This window comes from Megascapheus bottae, chromosome 14 (assembly GCF_031878675.1).
Source record: "Megascapheus bottae isolate mThoBot1 chromosome 14, mThoBot2.hap1, whole genome shotgun sequence".
In the NCBI taxonomy this organism is placed as follows: Eukaryota; Metazoa; Chordata; class Mammalia; order Rodentia; family Geomyidae; genus Megascapheus; species Megascapheus bottae.
Genome location: NC_143522.1, coordinates 13,070,916 through 13,094,120, shown reverse-complemented (window position 1 = coordinate 13,094,120; position 23,205 = coordinate 13,070,916). Strand labels below are relative to the sequence as shown.

The following is a 23,205-nucleotide window of genomic DNA, read 5'->3' as shown; positions in this document are numbered from 1 at the left end:
AGATATTTACCACAAATGCAGAGGAAAATGAAAATCTATACTTTCTATAAAGGAAAATGAAATAGCTAAAATCATCCATTTTAAGAAACCTGACAAGTGCGGTGGCTCATACCTGTAATCCTAGATACTCAGGAGGCTGAGATCTGAGGATTGCAGTTCAAAGCCAGCCTGGGCACCAAAGAAAATGAGACTCTTATCTCCAATAAATCACAAGAAAACGGGAAATGAGGGTAGGGTGGAAGCCTTGAGCTGAAGAGCTCACGGACAGTGCCCAGGCCCAGAGTTCAAGCCCATGACCCACCAAAAAAAAGCATCCTTAAAAAAACATACTTAAGGGAGCGGAAAATGGCGCCGAGACAATAGGGACGCTGCCTAGCTCTCTCTCACAAAAAGAGAGAACCAGGGAGTCCCACGAGCCAACTACCTTAAGAAATCCACAACAACAAACTCAAGAAGCAACGAGAAGTACTCAAACAGGAAAAGAAATCCAGATAAAGCTTACATCCAACTTTCTCAAAGAATTCGGAATGCGAGGACCCCTCCCGCACCCCTAGCCGCCGGCTCCAAGCTGCTAAAAGCAGCCGGGCAGCCCCAACCACTGCAGAAACCAGCAAAGGACCGGGCCAGCAAACCGCAGAAGCAGCGGAACCCAGACGCGGAACCAGAACAGCAAGCAGTGGAACCCAGAAGCGGACCACAGGCAGCGGCAGAGATTCGAGGGGAGTGAAGGATTCTCCAACACCGTGCAGCACCCACAGACGAACACAGAGGCGTGAGTAGTGCAGCGGGTCCCCAAACCCATTGGGAAAGCAGAGCTGGTGCCAAGCAATAGAACATAACTCAGACCCCTCCACCCTGCCCGAGAAAGACCAGCAGGAGCAGGGGGGGCAAGGAATTTAGAATCCTGTCCCTTCCCTCAACAGCCCCCTCCCCCAGGCCATTGACTGGCGACTGACAGGCGGGCGGCGCTAAGACCCAGCACCCCATCAAGGGAGGTGGAGGTGTCCCAGCCCCCACCCGCCCACCAGGTTCCTCTCCCAGGCCTCTGACTGCAGACTGACAGGCGGTCTAGCCAAGACCCAGCACCCCACCAGGGGAGGCGGAGGTGTCCCAGCTCCAACCCGCCCACCAGGTTCCTCTCCCAGGCCACTGGGTCTGGAGAGTGGGAGGCGCTGAGACGCTGCCTTACAACAGAGGGTGGGGTGTGCGGGGAAAATAGGAGCCAGCATCTATCCCCCTCAAATCTTGAGCCAGGCATCCTCCAGCTGGGAATCCTGAGCAAGACAGCACCGAGGGGCCCCTACAGTCACACTCTCTGACAAAGCAGCAGCAGGGAGCTGAAGGGCCAACCAGTAGCCATGCTGGCCTTCTGAAAATCAGAAAAGCATGGCTCCACCCTTGGAGCCCACGTCCTCAGCTGGGCCCCGCCCCTGGGAACAGAGCGGACACCTGCTGGTCCTGCTGAGAGCCCCTGGAAACTCCCAAACCCCAGACCCTTGGCTGGGGGCCCGCCCCTAGAAGCAGCACAGGAAAACCAACCGTCCGCCCAGCATGCTGACACTGAAGCTCACAGATCCATCCCCCGGCCCACTGTGAGGCCACTGGTTGGGCTGAGAGCTAGTCGTGCAGCAGCACACAGCCTCTGGGAACAGGCTGAACACCTGCAAAACCTGCAAACTCTGACCTAGTCAGCAGAGGAATCAATTTGACCAAGAACCACAGGTATTCACATATTCCCAGAACCATCGGTCCCAATCCAAATAAAAACCGCTACCTACTGACCACAGAGCGAACTACAACAACAGTTCTCGATGCTGAGGAGAGCGCAAAGACGAATTACGACATACATAAATAATCAATGTCCCACGCAAAGCCCAAAAGGTAACAAGAGCGAAGGGACGAGAGAGATGTCACCATCCCAAGAAATGACGCCTGAAGAGACACGAAACATGACCCTATTCAAGGAGATGATTGTGAACATGACTAAAGAGATTAAAACGAACTCCAAAAACAATTCCAGGAACATAAGCAGGAAATCACCAAAGAGCTCCTCGAATTCAAAAGAGAAATGGAAGAAAAGATTAATACCCTCAAAGCAGACATGATCAGCTCAGTGTCCACAATTCAAGCAAAAATGGAGGCATTAAGAAGCAGATTGACGGAGATGGAGAATAGAACATCAGAAACGGAAGATAAAACACAGAGCTGGAACAGAGAATTGCCACCTTGGAAAAATCAGTCAGAATCTGCAAGAGAGAGCTCCAGGAACTGGCAGATGCAGCAAAGAAGTCTAATCTTCATATAATAGGGATTATGGAGGGGGCCGAATTTCAGGACAAAGGTATGCAACCTTTATTCACCAAAATCATAGCAGAGAACTTCCCCAACTTCAAAAGGGAAAATACTCACATTATTGAAGGTTTCAGGATATCAAACAGGCAAGATCCTAGAAGGAACTCATCTAGACATATCATAATAAAGACACTAGACCCGAATACCAAGGAATTTATCTTAAATGCTGCAAAAACAAAGAAGGAGCTATATTATAATGGGAAGAAACCTTGAATTACAGCAGATCTCTCCATGCAAACCCTAAATGCAAGAAAAGCTTGGAAAAACATCACTGATGTCCTAAGACCAACAATTGCCAATCCAGACTGATATATCCAGCAAAACTAGCATTTGCATTTGAGGGAGAAACAAGAATATTTCACTCCAAAGAGCAGCTTTATGAACACATGCACACTAAACCAGCGTTACAAAGAATACTAATTAATCGAGAACAAATTGTAGAACATCAAGAACCCCCATCAAGAAGCAAACATCTATAATTCACTAAACACAAAAGGGGAAAAAAGAGAGAGAAAGAAACCTAGAAGTAAAAATAAATAATGACAATGGACACTGACCACTTCTCCATAATCTCCCTAAATGTGAACGGGCTGAACAATCCAATCAAAAGACACAGAGCAGCAGACTGGATTAAGAAACACCACCCATCCATATGTTGCCTCCAAGAGACACACCTCACTGCCAACGACAGAAACAAACTCCAAGTGAAAGGATGGAAACAAATTTTCCACTCCAATGCACCATGCAAAAAAGCAGGAGTAGCAATCTTAATCCCCGACAAAATTAACTTCTCAGTAAAATCAGTACATAAAGATAGAGACGGCCATTATATATTAGTAAAGGGTACAATCCATGCCTATAATATTACAGTTATAAACACCTACTCCCCCAACACGGGAGCACCCAAATTCGTCAAACAAACTCTTTTAGAATTACAGAACAAGATAGACACAAACACAATCATAGTGGGAGACCTCAATACACCACTCTCAACAAATGACAGGTCAACTCAACAAAAGTTAAGCAAAGACACCATCGACTTAAATGACACCATAGCCCAGCTGTGCTTAACAGATATACAGAGTCTTCCAGCCAAGGGCGAAACTTTTCACATTTTTCTCAGCAGCACATGGAACATACTCCAAAATAGATCATATAATAGTTCATACAGAAAACTTAAGCAGATACAAGAGGTCTGATATAATCCCATGCATCCTATCAGACCACAGTGGAGTCAGACTAATTCTGAACAATGCAGTCAAAGTCAAAAAACATTCAATCACATGGAAACTGAACAACACACTTCTGAATAACTCCTGGGTAACAGATCAGATCAGAAATGAAATTAAAAACTTCCTTGAATGTAATGACAATCAAGAAACATCACAAAGGAACTTATGGGACACAGCAAAGGCAGTTCTAAGAGGCAAATTTATCGCCCTAGGAGCGCATATTAAAAAGACAGAAGAAGAGCACGTAAATAACCTTTAAAAAAAACCTGAAACACCTAGAGGAGCAAGAAAAAGTTAATTCTAAAACAGCTAGAAGGACAGAAATAACAAAAATAAAATCAGAAATTTTAGAGATTGAAATAAGATCTACAATACACAAAATTGATAAATCAAAAAGTTGGTTCTTTGAAAGAGTCAACAAAATAGACAGACCCTTGGCAAGATTAATCAAAAAAAGGAAAGGGGAAGACTCAAATAAACAAGATTAGAGACCCCATGGGAACAATCACAACTGATTCCCAAGAAATTCAGTCCATAATGAATAGGTACTACCAGGGCCTATATTCAAAGGAACAAGAAAATCTAGTAGAAATGGATGATTTCTTAAATAAATATAGGCTACCCACACTGAACAACAATGAGGTAAACAAATTGAACAGACCAATTTCTTACAACGAAATTGTGGAAGCAATCAGGGAAATGCCAACCAAAAAAAGCCCAGGTCCAGATGGATTCACTGTGGAATTCTACAAGACGTTTAAAGATGAAATAACACCTATACTCTTGAAACTCTTTCGAGAAATAGAAACAGAAGGAGCAATACCAAACTCATTTTATGAAGCTAGTATTACTCTCATCCCCAAAGCAGGGAAAGACCCAACAAAAAAAGAAAACTACAGACTTATCTCTCTAATGAATACAGATGCAAAACTCCTCAATAAAATATTAGCCAACAGAATCCAGAAACAAATTAAAAAAATCATACACTATGATCAAGTGGGCTTCATCCCACAAATGCAAGGCTGGTTTAACATTCACAAATCAATCAATGTAATACATCTTATCAATAGAGTTAAGGATAAGAATCGTATGATAATTTCTCTGGACACGGAGAAGGCATTTGACAAAATAAAACATCCATTTATGTTGAAAGCACTAGAAAAAATAGGAATAAGAGGTACATTCCTCAAAATAGTGAAAGTTATATATGAAAAACCTACAGCCAGTATTATACTAAATGGTGAAAGACTGGAACCACTCACCTTAAAATCAGGAACTAGACAGGGATGCCCACTGTCTCCACTTCTCTTCAATATAGTGCTGGAAGCCTTAGCCAGAGCAATAAGGCAAGAAAAGGACATCAAAGGGATCCACATAGGGAAAGAAGAAATTAAACTATCCTTATTCGCAGACGACATGATCCTCTACTTGAGTGACCCAACAAACTCCACTCCCAAACTTCTAGAATTAATAAACCACTTTAGCAAAGTGGCAGGATACAAAATCAATCTTCAGAAGTCAGTAGCCTTCTTGTACACCAACAATACACAAACAAAAGGCCAAATCAAGAAAATGATCCCATTCGCAACAGCCCCCAAAAGAATAAAATACTTAGGAATATACTTAACCAAAGATGTAAAGGAATTATTCAATGAAAACTATAAAAGCCTAATGAAAGAAATTAAAGAGGACACTAGGAAATGGAAAGACATCCCATGCTAATGGCTAGGGAGAATCAACATAGAGGAAATGGCTATACTGCCAAAATTGATATACAAATTCAATGCAATCCCCATCAAAATCCCAAAGACATTCTATACGGCAATTGAAGATATAATCCAAAGATTCATATGGAACAAGAAAAGACCTAGAATAGCCAAAACACTTCTAGGCAAAAAGAGCAATGCCAGACTTCAAACTCTACTATAGAGCCATAATAAAAACTGCTTGATACTGGCACAAAAACAGACCAGAAGATCAGTGGAACAGAATAGAAGACCCAGAAATAGAACCACATAGCTATAGGCAACTTGTATTTGACAAAGGAGCCAAAGATATACAATGGAACAAACACAGTCTATTCAATTATTGGTGTTGGCAAAACTGGGCAGCCAGATGCAGAAAACTAAAAATGGACCCTAGCCTTTCGCCATGCACAAGCATTAACTCAAAGTGGATCAAAGACCTCAACATCAGACCAGAAACCGTGAAACTGCTACATGATAAAGTAGGAGAGACACTGGAACTCATAGGCACAGGCAACAGATTCCTGAACAGAATCCCAGGGTCACAACAGATTGGAGAGAGACTCGATAAATGGGACTACCTAAAAATAAAAAGTTTCTGTACAGACAAAAACATAGTTGCAAAGTAAGAGAGACAGCCAACCAACTGGGAAAAGATATTCACCAACAATACATCTGACAAATGCTTAATATCCAGTATCTACAGGGAACTCAAGAAACTAATCCCCCGAAAACCCAATAAACCATTCACTAAATGGGCAAGGGAACTAAAGAGAGACTTATCAGAAGAAGAGATTAAAATGGCAGAAAAGCACATGAGAAAATGTTCATCATCCATGGTCATAAAGGAAATGCAAATAAAAACAACCCTAAGATACCACCTTACCCCAACAAGAATGGCCAAGATTTTGAACTCAGACAATGACAGTTGCTGGCGGGGTTGTGGAGAAAAAGGAACCCTACTACACTGCTGGTGGGAATGCAGACTAGTTCAGCCACTCTGGAAAGCAGTGTGGAGGTTCCTTAAAGAACTGAAAATAGACCTTCCCTATGATCCCTCCATACCACTTCTGGGCATCTATCCTGAAGAGCATGACCCAGGATACTATAAAGAAACCTGCTCAGCTATGTTCATCTCTGCACTATTCACAATAGCCAGGCGATGGAAACAAAGCAGATGCCCTACTACAGATGAATGGATACAGAAAATGTGGTATATATACACAATGGAATTCTACATAGCTAACAGACAAGATAAAATACTGGCATTCGCAGGGAAGTGGATGAATCTAGAGCGAATCATGTTGAGTGAGACAAGTCAAGACCTAAGGAACAAAAGGCGCATGGTATCCTTAATATGTGGCTATTAAATCCAAAGAGTACAAGAGTGAAGACTCAATAACTGCATACCCAAAGCTATGGACATGGTAATGGAAATATGAACATAAATATATAGACATAAAAACCTATGACTCTATAGACATAATGTCTTATTTCATAAATTGATATTTTTCTATGACATATAAACCCTTAGCCTAATTTTGATTAAGTTCTAAATACTAAGTCCCAGAGATTGGAATTAGAGATTCCCTCATTGAACACTTGTTTGTTAAACTTGTCATTTAAAATATGATGTAGGGCTGGGAGTTTGGCCTGGTGGTTAAAGTGCTTGCCTAGCATGCACAAAGACCCTGGTTCGATTCCTTGGTACCACATATATAGAAAAAGCCGGAAGTGGTGCTGAGGCTCAAGTGGTAGAGCTCTAGCCTGGAGAAAGTCCAAGGACAGTGCTCAGGCCCTGAGCTCAAGCCCAGGATTGGCAAAAAAAAAATAAATAAAATAAAATATGATGTAAACATAAGCCATATAAAGAATGATTGTTGTTCTTAAGGTACTATTTTATCTCTCATCACTTTTGCTGTCCCTTGGTTATCTCATATTGTTACACTATCTCACTTCGTTAACTGATATATCAGATATATTTGTATTTGGTTATCTGAAATTGGACAGGGAACAGGGGAAAACAAGATGAGGGGTGGGGGTGGGGGGGGAGGGAATTGGGGACCAAGACATGTGAAGGGGAATCAATGTATGGGAATTAATGCACCATCTATCTGGCAAATATCATGTAACCCTTCTATTAATTACAATAAAAAATATATGGGGAAAAAAAAAAAAAAGAACCAGGCAGGGGCCAGGAGCATGGCCTAGTGATAGAGTGCACAAAGCCCTGGGTTCAATTCTTAAAAAACAAAACAAAACAAAACAAAACATACTTAAGGGCCGGGAGTTTGGCCTAGTGGTAGAGTGCTTGCCTAGCATGAACGAAGACCCGGGTTCAATTCCTCAGTACCTCATACATAGAAAAAAACCGGAAGTAGTGCTGAGGCTCAAGTGGTAGAGCTCTAGCCTTGAGAAAGTCCAAGGACAGGGTTCATGCCCTGAGCTCAAGCCCAAGACTGGCAAAAAACAACAACAACAACAACAACAACAAAAACCGCATACTTAAAAAGAATAATATAAATCTATCTAAGCTCAGGGTCTTGTTCTTATGATTAATTACTGAATTCTTCATGTAGTTATATTTTAGAGCTACAAACATATGTGGGACTAAGCAGCCAGTATCTTTGCTCCTTCAAACTTAGTGCCTGTTTTCCATCATTCATCAGTTTCCCCTTGTAGTGAGATAATCAACTGTAAGTCTTACAAGTTTTGGTATGTTTATTTTGTGAATCATTATTACTTTACTTTTTGTGATCTGATAATTCTACTCTCTTCTTCAAAAACATATGACCATGTTCAAAATGTGTCCTAGATAAAAGGTTACCAAGTAGAAATCTCCTGAGAAGAAGGATAAAATTTAGAGCATCTGTTCAAAGATCTTTATTCCTTACTTTTTAGTTTTTAAAAATGTTACAAGTTGTTGAGAATTACTAACAAATTCTAAGGAATCATTTCATTTACTGAAAGGACTTCTCTATCACAGACTTTTTGTGAAAGTTTTTATAAAATTTATTTCCTTCTTTCACATATCCTTTCCTCCTAATTTTAATGATCTAAGCTTATACTTACAAATTTAGCAAATTCCTACCTGTCCTGGAAAAGGCGTGTTGCTAGCATATAATTCATAGAGGTCTTGTGTTCAAGGTAGGACCTGAAGGATAAAGAGAGAATTCAGTTATTTCTTTTATTTAGAAAAACATATTTGCTAGGTAGAAAAAGGAGATGAAGAAAAGAAGGAAGAAAGGATTAACAAATGCAATCATGGTATTCAGTATACACTATGTGAAAAATGAACTATGCAACTTGTCGGCAGGGATGCGAGGGAAAAACCAGGGGAAACAAAGGAAGAAAGATATTGTCCAAAAAAGAAATGTACTTATTACCTGACTTACAAAATGGTAACCCCTTTGATAATACTTTAATAACACCAATAAAATTGTTTTTTTTAAAGCCTATTTATTTAACAGTATTAAGGATCTCTAGGCCTCATACATGCAAGGCAGATGGTCTTACCACTGATCCATATCTCCAGCCCTGAAACAACTTTAAACTTAGTTCATGAGGAAAATATACAGCATGTATGCACAGAAATGATCATCTCGAAAGTCACAGAAGTATTTATATCTACAGTATCTACTATATCTAAAGGAACTATTATTAAAGTGTCAAATGGGAAGTTATTCAAAATTATCAAATAGTAGAATAGCAGCAAACATAATCTAATGAGAAGATTAAAGAAAAAGAGGACTTAATTTAGAAAATTAAAAAGGCAACATTTTTAAAGATTTTATTAACATTAATTTTTTTTCTTTTCTTTTTTCTTTTATTGTAATTAGTAAAAGGGTTACATGATATTTGCCAGATAGAAGGTGCATTAATTCACATACATTGATACCCTTTCACATGTCTTGGTACCCGTATCCCTCCCCCCTAACATTAATTTTTGCACATCATATTTCAAATGTCAAGTTTAACAAATAAGTATTCAAAGAATGGGATTTCTATATGCAATCACTGGCACATAATTTAAGAACAAAATTAAAATTAAGCTGAAAGTTTGTATGTCATAGATACATATCGATGTATGTAATATAATATTGTCTATAGACTATATATCCTATCATAGACTTTATGTCTATGTAGCTATATTTTATCTCCAAGATCATGTCAATGACCTTCAGTACTCAAATACTGAGTCATCGCTCTGTTTGGATCTATATCCACTTATCAAGGAAACCAGGCGAAAAAGGCAACATTTTTTAGGATTAATAAAAGGTAATACACTAATCAGGAAATAAAACTAATGACATATAAAAAGGAAACTACCAAGTAAAGTACATATACAGAAGCTAAATGGAGTTGGTATGGAAGCTGCATAAAGGTTGTTAAAATTAGGAGAAAGCACTGCACTTTTCCCCAGCTTGAGTACGCTCAGTCATTCCCTAATGACTACTGCATGAAGCTTGTCATCCAAACTTCCAGAAGGTGGATAATTCGTACTGCACAGTTGTCCAGCACAGATCCTGCAGTACAGGCAGAAAAGTATCCTCAGGTTCTCATACTCGATACATTCTGAGGATTCTTTGTCTCTTACTGGATATCTTTCCCCAGTGAGTACAGCAGCTCAAGTCTACCCTGCTGCACCAAACCTCCCCTGTTAAGCTGTTCCAAGTCGGCAGTTTTTCTTATTTGAATGGCCCCGGTATTCCTGATACACAAGACACCTGTCATACACTGTCTCACAAGGTATTTCTTCTAGGAAAACTGCATTATGCAATCTAGTACTAGATAGAAACCCATGAGATACACCCAAGAATATTTACAGCATAGCTGTCCTTAACAGCAGAAGACCAGAAAGAAGTAAAACATCCAAGAGGAGAATGGAAAAAATCAATAGCAATAAACTACAATAATGCATTGAAAAGGAATGAGACATAGCTACAAACAATATGAATCATAGTAACATAATACTTAATATAAAAAGCAAGATTGCATAGGATGCATGCTTTTTTGTTTAGAAAAATTGCAAGAGTAATTAAAACTGACTGCACAATAGAATTCTGCTTTTACATACAAGAGTGTAAGAGACTTACAGGCCCTTCCTTCTGAGCACAAACAGCTCGAAAAGTACACAGTATCTATATCTGTATGTATAACTATATAGAGATATATATGTATCTATATATCTATATGGATATAGTTATAAAACAAAACAAAAACCTGTTTTCAAACATGAAACAAAAGGTAGCTCAGGACTGTGATCCATGCAAGAGATATATATACAGTAAGACCTAATCAGCTCTGCCTTTTTGCCTGTGGGGAATTTCTAAACTGTACAGAAAAAGTAGAGTCCATCAATCCCTGAGACAAGAGGACAGAGACTAAAAGTCTAAGGAGAAGCTAGAATTTTCAGGATAGCATATTAGCTAAGAAGCATTGTACTGACTTATGGCACAAACCCCTTTGTACCATAAAAAAAAAAAAAGGTATCCCAAATCTGAGGAAAGCTATCTGTGAACTCACAGATAGAAACCCAATGAACCTCCAGCAGAAGAAGCATTTAGAAAGTAACCAAGGACAAAGGAAAGACTATCATGGTATCTACACTAGCAAGAAATACTGAGGGAAAAAGAAAAATTAAAAAAAAAAAACCTATGATGACTGTGAAGACTCTGATATATTTCAAATTAATATCATCTGATGGTCATGGATTTACTTTAAAAAGAAAACATGCCATAACATCAGGAGCAATAAAAGCCATGTTGAGTGGACCAGGTCAATTCGATGAGAAGGAAACCAATGAAATCAATTTTAGAGAGAGAGAGAGATAAGATGTGTTTCAAAAATATGTATGTGTTATCTACAAGATTCAATTAACTAACATATCTACTGAGATTCCTGAATTCCCAATTTCACTTGAAAGTGTACTAGAACTGCTGATGGTTATGAACATCCTAATAGATTGTTAAATAAAATAAACTATGATAAAATTTTTTTAAAAAAGAAAAGAAAGTAACCAAGGTGCATCAAAATCATTTCTTCATGATGATGTTGAACTCGAGACCATCTTAAAAATAAGATGCTAAGGAAGCCAGGCATAGTGGCTCATGCCTGCAATCCTAGCTATTCAGGAGGCTGAGATCTGAGGATTGTGGTTCAAAGCCAGCCCAGCACTAAAGTCAGGGAGACTCATCTCCAATTAATCACTAGAAAACCGGAAGTGGCCCTGTGGCTCAAGGGATGTGGTGGTAGCCTTAAGCTGAAGAGCTCAGGGATAGTGCCAGGCCCAGAATTCAAGTGCCATGACCACCACCACCACCAACAACAACAAAAAGTAAGATAAAGTAAAGCAAAGCATGAACAAATAGGGACAAAAACATGAGAAGGGGTAGCAATAATTGTTAAGAAATGTACCTTCTATCTGGCAAATATAATCTAACCCTTCTTTTAATTACTATTAAAAAAAAAACACAAACAAGGGCTGGGAGTTTGCTCTAGTGGTAGAGTGCTTGCCTAACATACATGACTTTTGCTTTTCTAGTGGTTAATTGAAGTTAAGAGACTCATATTTCAGCCTCCTGAGCAGCTAGGATTAAAGGCGTATTATGAACAATTATGTGCCAACAAATTATATAACCTAGTAGCAATGAGTCTATTCCTGGAAATATACAACTTACCAAGACTGAGTTACAATGAAATATGATAACTGAATAGATCAATAAGCAATTGGACTTAATTAGTAATAAAACATTTACTGATCGACAGAAACTATTGATCAATAAAAGGGGTTATAGGGTGTGGAAAGGGAAATTAAGAAAAGGTAATTCTTAACAAAATATAGTATGTGCATGTCTGAAAATACTATGGTGAACCTTCGGCATAATTAATACATGCTTTAAAAAAAAGGGAAATTAAAGTCAGCTCTGTTTAGGGGAATATCTGGAAAGTGAAGGGCTGATAAGGAGGGTGAATGAAGATAAATATGCTTGAAGTGGTCTGTGTGCATAAAAATAGAATAGTGAAACCTGTTGAAGTTTTTGTTTTTTGGTTGGTCATAGGGCTTGAACTCTGGCCTGGGCGCTGTCCCTAAGCTCTTCAGCTCAAGGCTATTGCCCTACCACTGGGTCTCAGTCCCACTTCCCATTTTCTAAGTGATTGATTGGAGATAAGAGTCTCACATTCTTTAGTGCCTGGGCTATAGTAGAACACTAGCCTCAAGTGAAAAAAGAATAAAAAGCTCAGGGACAGCACCCAGGCCCTGAATTAAAGCCTAAGGACCAGCACAAAACAAACAAGTAAGTTCCCGGTGAAAATGAAGAGTATCAAGATGGGGAGGAAAAAGAAGATGTCACTGCCTAGGATTAGATGTCTTCTATACTAAATTATATAAAATATTTTAAAAATTAGTACCAGTTATTCTCAAACTATTTTTTTTTTTTGCCAGTTCTGGGGCTTGAACTCAGGGCATAGGCACTGTCCTTGGGCACTTTTTGCTCAAAGCTAGTGCTATGCCAATTGAGCCACAGCGCCACTTCTGGGTTTTTCTATGTATGTGGTACCAAGGAATTGAATTCAAGGCTTCAGGCATGCTAGGCAAGCGCTCTATCACTAGGTCATACTCCTGGCCCAAACTATTTTTTTAAGCCAGTCATTAAGAGAACACTTCAAAATTCATTCTCCAAGAATAGCATTATTCTAATATGAACACAAAACTTCATTGAACATAGATGAACAGATGCAAAATTCCTCAGTAAAATATTAGCAAAAAAAAATTTAAAACGATCCACTATAACCAAGTAGGAATTATCTCAAGATGTAAAAATGGCTCCAGATATGCAAATGAGTAAGCTGTGCTATTAACAAATGAAAGACAAAAATCTGCAAGCACTCAAGCAATGTAGAAAATAATTGCATGTGACACAATACAACAACATCTTAAATATGACAGCTTATAAATGTATGTTCAGTATCATCATTCCTCAGAGAAAAGCAATGAAAACCAGTAGATGAGATCCAGTAGATAAAGCTGGAAAAGCTTGGGTCATAAGCAAAGCTGACTATAAAAGGTCATAATGGGATTTACAGACATGATGGAAATGTTTTGTATGTTTGTATGATTATAATAGTAAAAACAAAATCAAAATAGACACTTAAATTCATGTTATCATATATAAAAAAAAAATCTCTGAATTAGAATTTAGAGACTTAAAAATAAGCAATGTATCCGGGTGCCCGTGGCTTACACCTGTAATCCTAGCTTCTCAAGAGACTAAAATCTGAGGATCATAGTTTGAAGCCAGCCAGAACAGAAAAGTCCCTTGTCTCCAATTAACCACTCAAACACCAGAAGTGGAGCTGTGTGGCTCAAGTGGTGGAATACTAACCTTGAGTACAAAAAGGCTCAGAGACAGTGTCCAGGCCCTGAGTACAAGTCCTACAACCAACCCCCCTCCCCCCAAAAAAGACTGTATTGTTTACGTATATAGACTGATAAATAATTTTTAAATCATGTTAATGCTAAACACAAAACAGGATAGAAGCAAGGTATTAAAACAAGGGGAGGAACAATACCCAGATGGGTATTATATTACTGTGATGAGTTATTGGGTTGACAAGTCATCATATTTTAGATAGACAAATTTAAAAAGACATTTTATGGGGATCAAAGATGCAGTGTGTCATATATAATTCTACAGACTGGATATACAGTTTAAAAAAATTAAAATGGTAGTCACCTCACCCATATAATTCCCACGTCTCAGATGTAGGAAATATGCGAATAAATCCGCCTCTCCGATCATTTTCTTCCTTTACCCTCCGTAAAACTTTGATCTAGATGGGAAAAGAGAAAAATAAGATGAGAATATACTTTGAAACATGAAATCCATGTGGATAAGAGAAGAGAATTATAACCCTAAATTATAACGAAAGCATTTATGGAGGAATTAATTTCTCTTAACATGTTTTCTGAGAAGAAACAATCTTTGCCTTTCAGACATAAGATAGAACATTATGAATCACTAGTAAATTTTCACTGAACCCTGTATTAACCCACAAAGACCTGAAGTGGAGTTATCTTTACCTCCTCCATAGACAGCCCAAGCACAGAACCACCTATCTTCCCCAGCATTTTCTCACGGCTTGAGCTCACAAGGTTTTTCATTTCTGCATCACTGGCAGAGAGTGGACGAGCACGCTGAGGGGAAGAAATAAAAACAAAACTTTTAAAAAATTGTTATCATCTTTCCTCATCTCCCTGAGTTCATTCCCTGAACATCAGTATCTTTCCTAACAGGAATAAGCTTAAATGTATAGCCCAAATTCCACTGAATTCCACAATTAATCTTTTAGCTAGAAACCTAGGAAAGAGACAAATGCAGTAAATTCCTAGGCAAGAGAAGAAAAGAAAATAGTAGGAAAATACTGTAAGAGAGAACTAAGCAAAACAATGAGGACAAAGACAAGGAGAAAATGGAGGAAAAGGAAAAAGAGATGAATTATGTCTACAGGTTTTCCTAAGCTACTACGTAGTCTTGGTTTTAAAATGCATCTAATGTTTAAAGGATAGAGAAAACAGTCTGAAAACTGTTTAATATTAAAGTAAATGTGTCTTTATTCCAGTAAGTAATTATATTCTTTTCAGCATAGGGGAAGGAGAATTGGGAGAATTGAGACATGAGACGAATAACCAATCAGCAATCCATTCTACCACAAATGAAAACAGGCTGTGGGGTGTTTAGTAACTCAAGGGGGAAAATACTAAGAAAAGAGTCATCAGTGAGTCAGAGGGGAGCTGTGATGAAAAAGGCAGAGGAAAACTGCTGAACATCAAGAGACTAGAATAGGACTGACTGCCCTGGTACTACAAGGAGAGGCCATAGTTATCATGGATTTCAACAGGTAACCCACATCACCTCCACTTCCGAAGGATGATCGGGGAGGTCTTTTGAGTCTAAAAGCTATAACTATGGTATTATCTGATCATACAAAAAGAGAAAACAGAAAGGTAGCAAAGGAAATCAGATGGTTTTAAGCATGCTAACACATTACTGAAACAGATGAAGTAAATGATAAAATAAAACAAATGAATCGGCCAACTAGAAAAAAAAGAGAAGTAATTCAAGAACTAGTGATACAAATTATCTTCCTAGATTGCTGGAAGAAATTTCAATCTAGAAGCAGCAGTCCCACTGTCCCCAGCTGTTAGTCTCTCTCCAAAATTCTTATGTTAAAGCCTTACTATCGGTGTGATATGAGAAAGGGTATCAATGTTTGTGAAGTAATGCACTTTCTATCTGGTAAATATAATGCAACCCTTCTATTACAATAAAAAAACATATAAAAAAAGAAAATAGAGACTTTGAGAGGCAAGAGAATTAGATGAGGTCTTGAAGTAGGGGTTTTGGTCTAATGAGATTAATGCCAAAATCTTGCTTGCTCCCATATGATCTCCCTGGTATATATAAGTAAAAGCACATCATGTGGGCATAAGATGGTGGCCACCTAAATTGAAGTCAAGATAAGTAATCAGAGTAAAAGTCACTTTGGTGACAACTCCATCATGGTCTCCCAACCTCCAGAACCTCAAAAGAAAAACAATTTGGATGTTAAGCAACTTGGTCTACAATATACTGTTATGACAACTCAAGATTAACATGTCCATATATACAAAAAACAGTTATTTTTCTTTTAGCACGAGAGACCAATTCCATACTAATCTTCAAAGTTAGCAAGACAGTCATAAAAGCTAAATTTTCTGATAGGAAACTCTGACAAGATATGTAAATAAAAGAAAACCATGAAATCAATGATGTAAGCAGCATATAAAAGCAAAGACTCTTCATCTGTTCAGCTCATAGGCAGAGCATTACTTAGCATGGAGTGAACCAATAAAATACTTGTTAAACAAATATGGGAATGAATGTGCAGGGCAAACAGATCAATCTTGTTTAGAATTAAAATATACAGGAAGGTTTCAGGAAATATTTTAGTTCCCGTCAGTCTATTAATACATTAAATAATATGTGTTGGAGTAAAAGGGCAAAACTAGGAAAGTTTAAAGATATAGAAAGGAAACAAATATAAGCAACATAATGAATCTATATGGTACTTATTTAATTATACATAATATAAAAAGTCAAAATACTAAGTGGATGGTTTGAGATTTTTCTCACAGCCACCCATTACTTATTGTGTACCCAAATCACACTTACTTAGTTCACATGTAAGAGCAATTCTAGTCACAAAGCCACATAAAGCCACTGAAAATGAATCCTCCAAGGTCAAGCAGCTTTCTCACCTGATGCTATTTAAGGTTACTCTGAAGCCATCTCAAATTATGTCATGAAAATAAGAAGTAGCATTTATTTAAATGATAAAGATTTTCTTATTAAACATTTAAGCATAGAAAGAATGCTATTTAAAAGTACTGATGAAGGGCCAGGAGTTTGGCCTAGTGGTTGAGTGCTTGCCTAGCATGCACGGAAACCCGGGTTCGATTCCTTAGTACCACATACATAGAAAAAAGCCGGAAGTGGTGCTGAGGTTCAAGTGGTAGAGCTTTAGCCTTGAGAAAGTCCAAGGACTGTGCTCAGGCCCTCAACTCAAGCCCAGGAGTGGCCAAAAAAAAAAAAAAAAAAAAAAAGAAAAGAAAAGAAAAAAAGTACTGATGAAGCTGGGAAAACTAGCGACTTGTGAAGCTAAGAACAGAGTTCAAGGACCACCCAGGAAAAAAGTTCACAAAACTCCTTCTCAGTCCATGGCTGGGTGCAGAGGCATGCACCTGTTATCCCAAGCAACATGGAAGGCTGAAATTAGAATGATAGTAGTGCCTGACCTGCCCAGGGTAGAACAGTCCTAGAGACTCCACTTCCACAAGGGAAAGCTGAATTGGAGGTACATGCCTTTGATCCCAGAAATGATGGAAAGTCTAAAGTAGGTAGATTGTGCTACCTCAAGAATGTGCTAGAGGAAGGAAGAAAAACCTATCCTTAAAAATAAATAAATAAATAAATAACCATCAAAGAGCAGGGATGGCTGCTGGAACCAGTCTCATGCCTATAATCCTTGCTACTCAAAAACCTGAGATCTGGGGCCGGGAGTTTGGCCTAGTGGTTAAAGTGCTTGCCTAGCATGCATGAAGACCCGGGTTCGATTCCTCGGTACCACATACATAGAAAAAAGCCGGAAGTGGTGCTCAGGCTCAAGTGGGAGAGCTCTAGCCTTGAGAAAGTCCAAGGACAGTGCTCAGGCCCTGAGCTCAAGCCCAGGACTGGCAAAAAAAAAAAAAAAAAGAGAAAAAAAAACAACAACAAAAAAAACCCCCTGAGATCTGCCAGGTGAAGTGGCTCACACCTGTTTTCCTAGGCTGAGATCTGAGGATCACAATTCAAAGCCAGCTCAGGCACTAAACTCCATGAGACCCTTATCTCTAATTAACTTCCGGAAAACCGGAAGTGGCACTGTGGCTCAAGGGGTAAGGTGGTAGAGCTCAAGGACAATGCCCATCCCCAGAGTTCAAGTCCCATCACTGAACACACACACACACACACACACACACACACACACACACACACACACACACACACACACACACACAAAGGCCGAGATATGAGGATTGCATTTTGAAGCCAACAAGAAAGTTCATGAGATTTTTTATCTCCGGAATCAACCACCAAAAAGCCAGGAGTGGACCTGTTGCTCAAGTGGTAGAATGACAATCTAGAATAAAAAAGCTAAGGGACAATACCCAGGACCTGAGTTTAAACCCCAGTGAGCACACATATGCACATATGCATGCATGCACACGCACGCACACGCACACACACACACGCACACACACACACACGCACACACACACACACACACAGTTGAAGGCATGGCTTAAGTGGTAGAAAGCCAGTATTAGCAGGCAGGAAACTAAGTTCAAACCCTGTATGGCCAAAGTGAAAAAAAAATAATAAACTAAAATGTTTAATAAAACACTAATAAATTTTTAAGTCACCTCTGAATAGTTTTAAAGAATGTATAATTGTATCTATAAGAATCTAATGAATATTTCCAATGTGGAGAGTTCTGTTAAGTTCAAGTTTTAGAGTTTGAATTCAGGGCCTCAAGCTCGCTTGGGATGCTTGTTTAGCTGGTATTTTACTACATGAGTCATGTCCCAGTGATTTTTGAAGATGAAGTCTCATGGACTTTTCTGCTCAGGCCCACTTTAAACTACTACTCCATGGATCAACTGAGTAGCTAGTATCACAGGACTGAGTCTGGTCACTTTGGTTTTTTTTTTTAAATATTTTTGGAGCCAGGAGTGGGGCTGTAGCTCTGTGGCTCAAGTGGTAGAGCAGCAGCTTTGAGGAAAGACCAAGGACAGTGCTCAGTCCAAGTTTAGCCCCCAGAACTGTCAAAAAAAATAAAAATAAAAGCTAGGTGCAATGGCTCATGACTATAATCCTAGCTACTCAGGATTGCAATTCAAAGCCAGCCCAGGTACTAAAGTCCACTAAAGTCCATGAGATTCTTATTTCCAATTAACCAGTAGAAAGCTGTAAGTGACACTTTGGCTCAAGGGGTAGGGTAGTAGGCCTTGAGTTGACGAGCTCAGGGACAATATCCAGGCCCAAAGTTCAAGTCCCAGAACCGACAAAAAAAATAATAAAAATAAAGTGTTTGGATTTTTTAAATGACTTTTAGTATCTCAGACTTCCAAAAGTTGAGATATTTATATTGTGACCTTTTCTGTACAAGATGAACTTAATGTGATTCCCAAATACAATAAATTAGTATCCCAAACCTCTTTTCTGCCAGTCACCTTCAAACACTTATCTGCCATAGGTATGACTTCATTCTCAACCACTCCTTGGTTAATTGGAGCCCATACTTCTAGCCCTAGCTACTATATACAGATTGAGGAATGGCCTGTAGAAATCCTTACTTGTGTTTCTGCCTGGGATAATGGGGAGATTTGAAAAAGATATGAATTACATACAGACATGGGTGAGAAAAAAAGACAGAGAAAGCGAGAAGAAAAGTAAGAAAGAATGAAATGGCATGCCTTTGAGGGTCAGGGAGACCACACTTGGAAAGCAAAATGAAAGAAAAAAACTCAAACTGATTTGAAAGGCTATTACAGATATCAGAAACTAGGGCTAAACAGTTCATCTGGGAGCCTTTTGGTGGTTTTGACGTTGGGCACATCAGCTATATTCTCTGGATGGTAGGTATAATTAATTACATCTCCAATGGATTGACTTCAATAAGAATAGGCTCCTCCAAATTTTAAGAGAGCAACTGCCTCTGGCTACATAAACTATCTGGAAAATGATGGAAACTATCTGATCAGATGTATGGTACTCATAAATTGGCAAGCTGAAATGAAGCCCCTTTATCAAACTACCTAAAGATAATAATAAGACCTTAAAAATATCAGGGACTCAGTTAAATTTTAAACTGCTAAATTACTGTCTAAATAAGATCTCTCTACCTTGTATCATTTATGAAAGACAATTGAAAAAAGTTGCAGTGACACATGTTAGTATAAGAACATCTACAAAAACCATCAAACAGAAGGAGTATCCCATTCCTGTCCTATTACATTGGGAGAAAAAACAAAAAGCAAAAATCTCTGAAGAAAGTGACAGTTAATCTCAAATACTGCCTAAAAGGACAGTAAGAGAGGAAATGTTGATCATACTACAGGAAATAATTTGTCTTTATTTTAAGGGGTAGCATTGGAAGGCTTCCAAGATCACTACAAATGTGAAGTATCATCTATTAAGAAACACAAATTTCGCCCAATACCCAATGTTAAAGGGTTTTAAATTCAAGCTGCTGGCAACAGTATCTGTTTCATAAGATGTCAAACAAAAAAAATCATTTTTAAATTGTAACATTTCCTTTCTCAAGTATTTATGTCAAAGCAATAGATAAACCTGGAAGCCCTGTTCACCATTTAAATTCAACTGCCTCTACCACAGCATAATCACTGTCAGGAAAATAAAACTCCAAAGTTCCTGCATCCTCTATTCTCATACTGTATTGCCAAGAAGACCACTGTGTATTTCTTTTCATTTACTATACTCTGTGTTATTTAACTGTGCACAAAACAGGTACATGAAATATGTACAATAAAAGGTTAAAGCTATTAAAAAGCTTTCCATTTGGGGAATGGAAATAAAATTTGAATGAAATGTCCCAGTGATCCAGAACTTACCTGCTTGGTGTTTGATGACTGAAACTGTGCAGATACTGGACGCTATAAAAGACAGAAAAATGGAATAAAGCCTCATCTTCTCCTAACATGCCTATATTTTCCATCTCCTCCATCTATGACATAAAAAAGGAAATAGTAATCTCCAAGCACAGATCAAATGCAAGAGCCCTAGCTACATTTTGTGGTTGGAAACTGAGAACATTTACTGTTCACATGGCTTTCTCCTACACCATTTATATTCCAGCGTCAACTTCTACTTCAACTTTTACTTCTACTGCCAAGTACTGAAGATCCTGAAGTTAACTACCCCACCTGAAAAACTGTTTTATGCACTACATGTACCTAATCTACAGTGCCTTTATACAACATTTCCAGAGGCTGATTGTGGATGACATCATACAATTACCTACCAGTTAGCAAAACAAGCATTGAATAGATTCTCTATGATTTGCAAAGAATTGCCAATAAAAGCTGACAGGCAAGCTAAGAAGCTAAGAAAAGGGATCCATTCATTCAAGATTAGTATACAGCTACCCCTACACGAGAAACTTGGCAGAAATGTTGTTAACACTGCACAGAAACAGACATAGTCCTTTATGCACAATTCTGCAGCTCTTGCCACAGATGCTACAGGAAACAATTGGCGAAGGAATGTGATTGCCTAAATTAAGTTTTCCTATTACACCTAAGTTAATTCTCTATATTTCTTATTAAAAATGAAAGAAAACTCTTGGATCTGTGGTGACACTGATTAGGTAAAACTCTGGTGCCTCATTTTATTTCTCCTACAAGATAATACCACTTATAATACAGTACATTCTATTCCACATCGCCATACTCCTTAGCTAATCATTCTAGGGCAGGGGATCACAGATAGGTGGCCCATGGATGAAATCCACCTAAGAGAGATATTATACTTGAACTGCAAAGGGTTTTTAAAAATAACTAGTTGCTAATGTTTAAAGGTATTATTTCTGATTTCTCTTGACAGTGGGGAAGATTTTTCCACACCTTTTGTTCACACTCATGTGCAACAGTGATCAGCTAGAGCACATTCATTAAACTGCTGCCCCTTTGCCAGAAGGCCTGCACTTTCCAATTAACCTGTCTCCTCACCCTGGCTGTATGAGACCTGCCACTATTTACCTCATTTCCATCATCTACCTACAGGCATCCTGGTTTGAAAACCCTGTTCTAATAAAAAGTTATCTAAATAAACAATATATGAGCTTTGCAAGCAGAAATAGCACTACTTCAAGTAAGACTAAGAAAGAAAAGAGGAACAGGAAAAGGAATGGCAGAAAAAAGGGGAGGAAAGTGGAGCATATTGAGAGAGAAAGGAGGAAAAAGAGTTGAAGTGGAGATGAGAGCAGGATCAAAACGGGAAGAGGCAAAAGGGAAAGAGAGAAGGGGGAAAGGCACTATTTCTGCCTTTGAAGAGCTTATAGACTAGCAGAAGAGTATTAGACAATAAAAAAGTAACATGAATGCAAAATGTGCAGATCAAGGGACAATCTTGAGGTGAAACTCACCACAGAGTAAGAGGAGTTAGTAAGAAAAAGTCTAAAATTTCTGAGTAGGCAAGGTAATCAAACCAAATGAGCAGAGAAAGGTAGATCTTTCAAATTAATATTAAAGGCAAAAAAAAAAATACTAACACATGCAGAGACTGAAGAGATGACAGAATGAATAACAGAAGGACTGGCTGGTTTAAATAGAAGAAAATGCAGCACACACAAAGACCAGAACAACACTTGATTAAATGATGTTTTGGAGAGTCATAAGTTTCTTGGGGCACACATTTCATTCAACTTCAAACAATAACTCATGACTACTGAGGGTATTTTGAAGATAACTACTTGTAGAAAAGATGCTATTTCAATGGAGCATCTTTACAAAACTAATCTGAAGATCTGAAAGAATACAGAAATGATTAAGAATTTAATAGGCTTCCTCTCTGTGCTTTGTTTATGAGCCTGCCTTTGAGTTTCAGAAGGAACATGGTAATTTTTAAAATGAAAAGAGAAAGGAAAAGGTAAAGTAGTAGAAAAAAGAAGCTGACATAAAAGACAAAAAAACAAAAGCAGGAGATAAGTTTGTTGGAAAGCACTGAAGGAATACATCATTAGCTGCAGCTGAATATAACTGCCATGATCTAGACTTATCTTTAAATTCTCCTGCCCCAAGTGACTCATATCCATAATGCTTCAATTCCCTCATCTCTGCATGTGCTACCACTTCCAGTAAGTCTCTTTTGGTCTCTCTGCTGCTGAATTTGCTTACCTGAGGTTTCTGGAAAGGATTTCGCCTGGAAGACTCAAAGGTGGGATAAATTGGCCGGGTTGTTGCCCTCTGGGCAGGATCTTGGCACACAAATCCTGAATAGGGAATGGGCAACATTAAAACCTGTCATTTCTTAGAAATGACAGGTTTGGCTGTACCTTTAGATGTACAAACTCAGTTTCACAGCATAATGTTACAGAAATTCAGTCATAAATATTACAGAAAGCCATCCTCAAGATCATGCTGGTTGGGTAGCTGAAATGTAATTCTGATTGAGAAAGAGATGTAGATTTTTTTATGAATCTGAAATAAATGTTCAAAATCATGTTAAAATATATAACTGTTAATAAGAGAAAGCCATTTTACAATGACTTTT

The 23,205-nt window shown here is 38.4% G+C and overlaps 1 protein-coding gene and 1 pseudogene across 22 annotated transcripts in view; one reads left to right on the top strand and one right to left on the bottom strand.

Annotated features, from left to right (window-relative positions):
* Ttll5 (tubulin tyrosine ligase like 5) overlaps positions 1 to 23,205 on the bottom strand; it is a 249,727-nt gene that overhangs the window by 159,192 nt on the left and 67,330 nt on the right. For 20 of the 22 annotated variants that reach the window (XR_016537574.1, XM_090344520.1, XM_090344522.1 and 17 more), the window contains exons 15-19: positions 22,830 to 22,924; positions 20,547 to 20,588; positions 14,415 to 14,528; positions 14,073 to 14,164; positions 8,421 to 8,483 (exon numbers count right to left, since the gene is read on the bottom strand). Coding sequence is in view for 21 of the 22 variants with exons in the window: in XM_090344520.1 (XP_090200646.1) it covers positions 8,421 to 8,483; positions 14,073 to 14,164; positions 14,415 to 14,528; positions 20,547 to 20,588; positions 22,830 to 22,924 (406 nt within the window). In the remaining variant the exon portion in view is untranslated. The remainder of the gene's footprint in view (positions 1 to 8,420; positions 8,484 to 14,072; positions 14,165 to 14,414; positions 14,529 to 20,546; positions 20,589 to 22,829; positions 22,925 to 23,205) is intronic. The other 2 variants (XM_090344521.1, XM_090344524.1) reach the window with 1 other exon arrangement.
* Positions 10,990 to 11,301, top strand: LOC150054723 (elongin-C pseudogene; annotated as a pseudogene).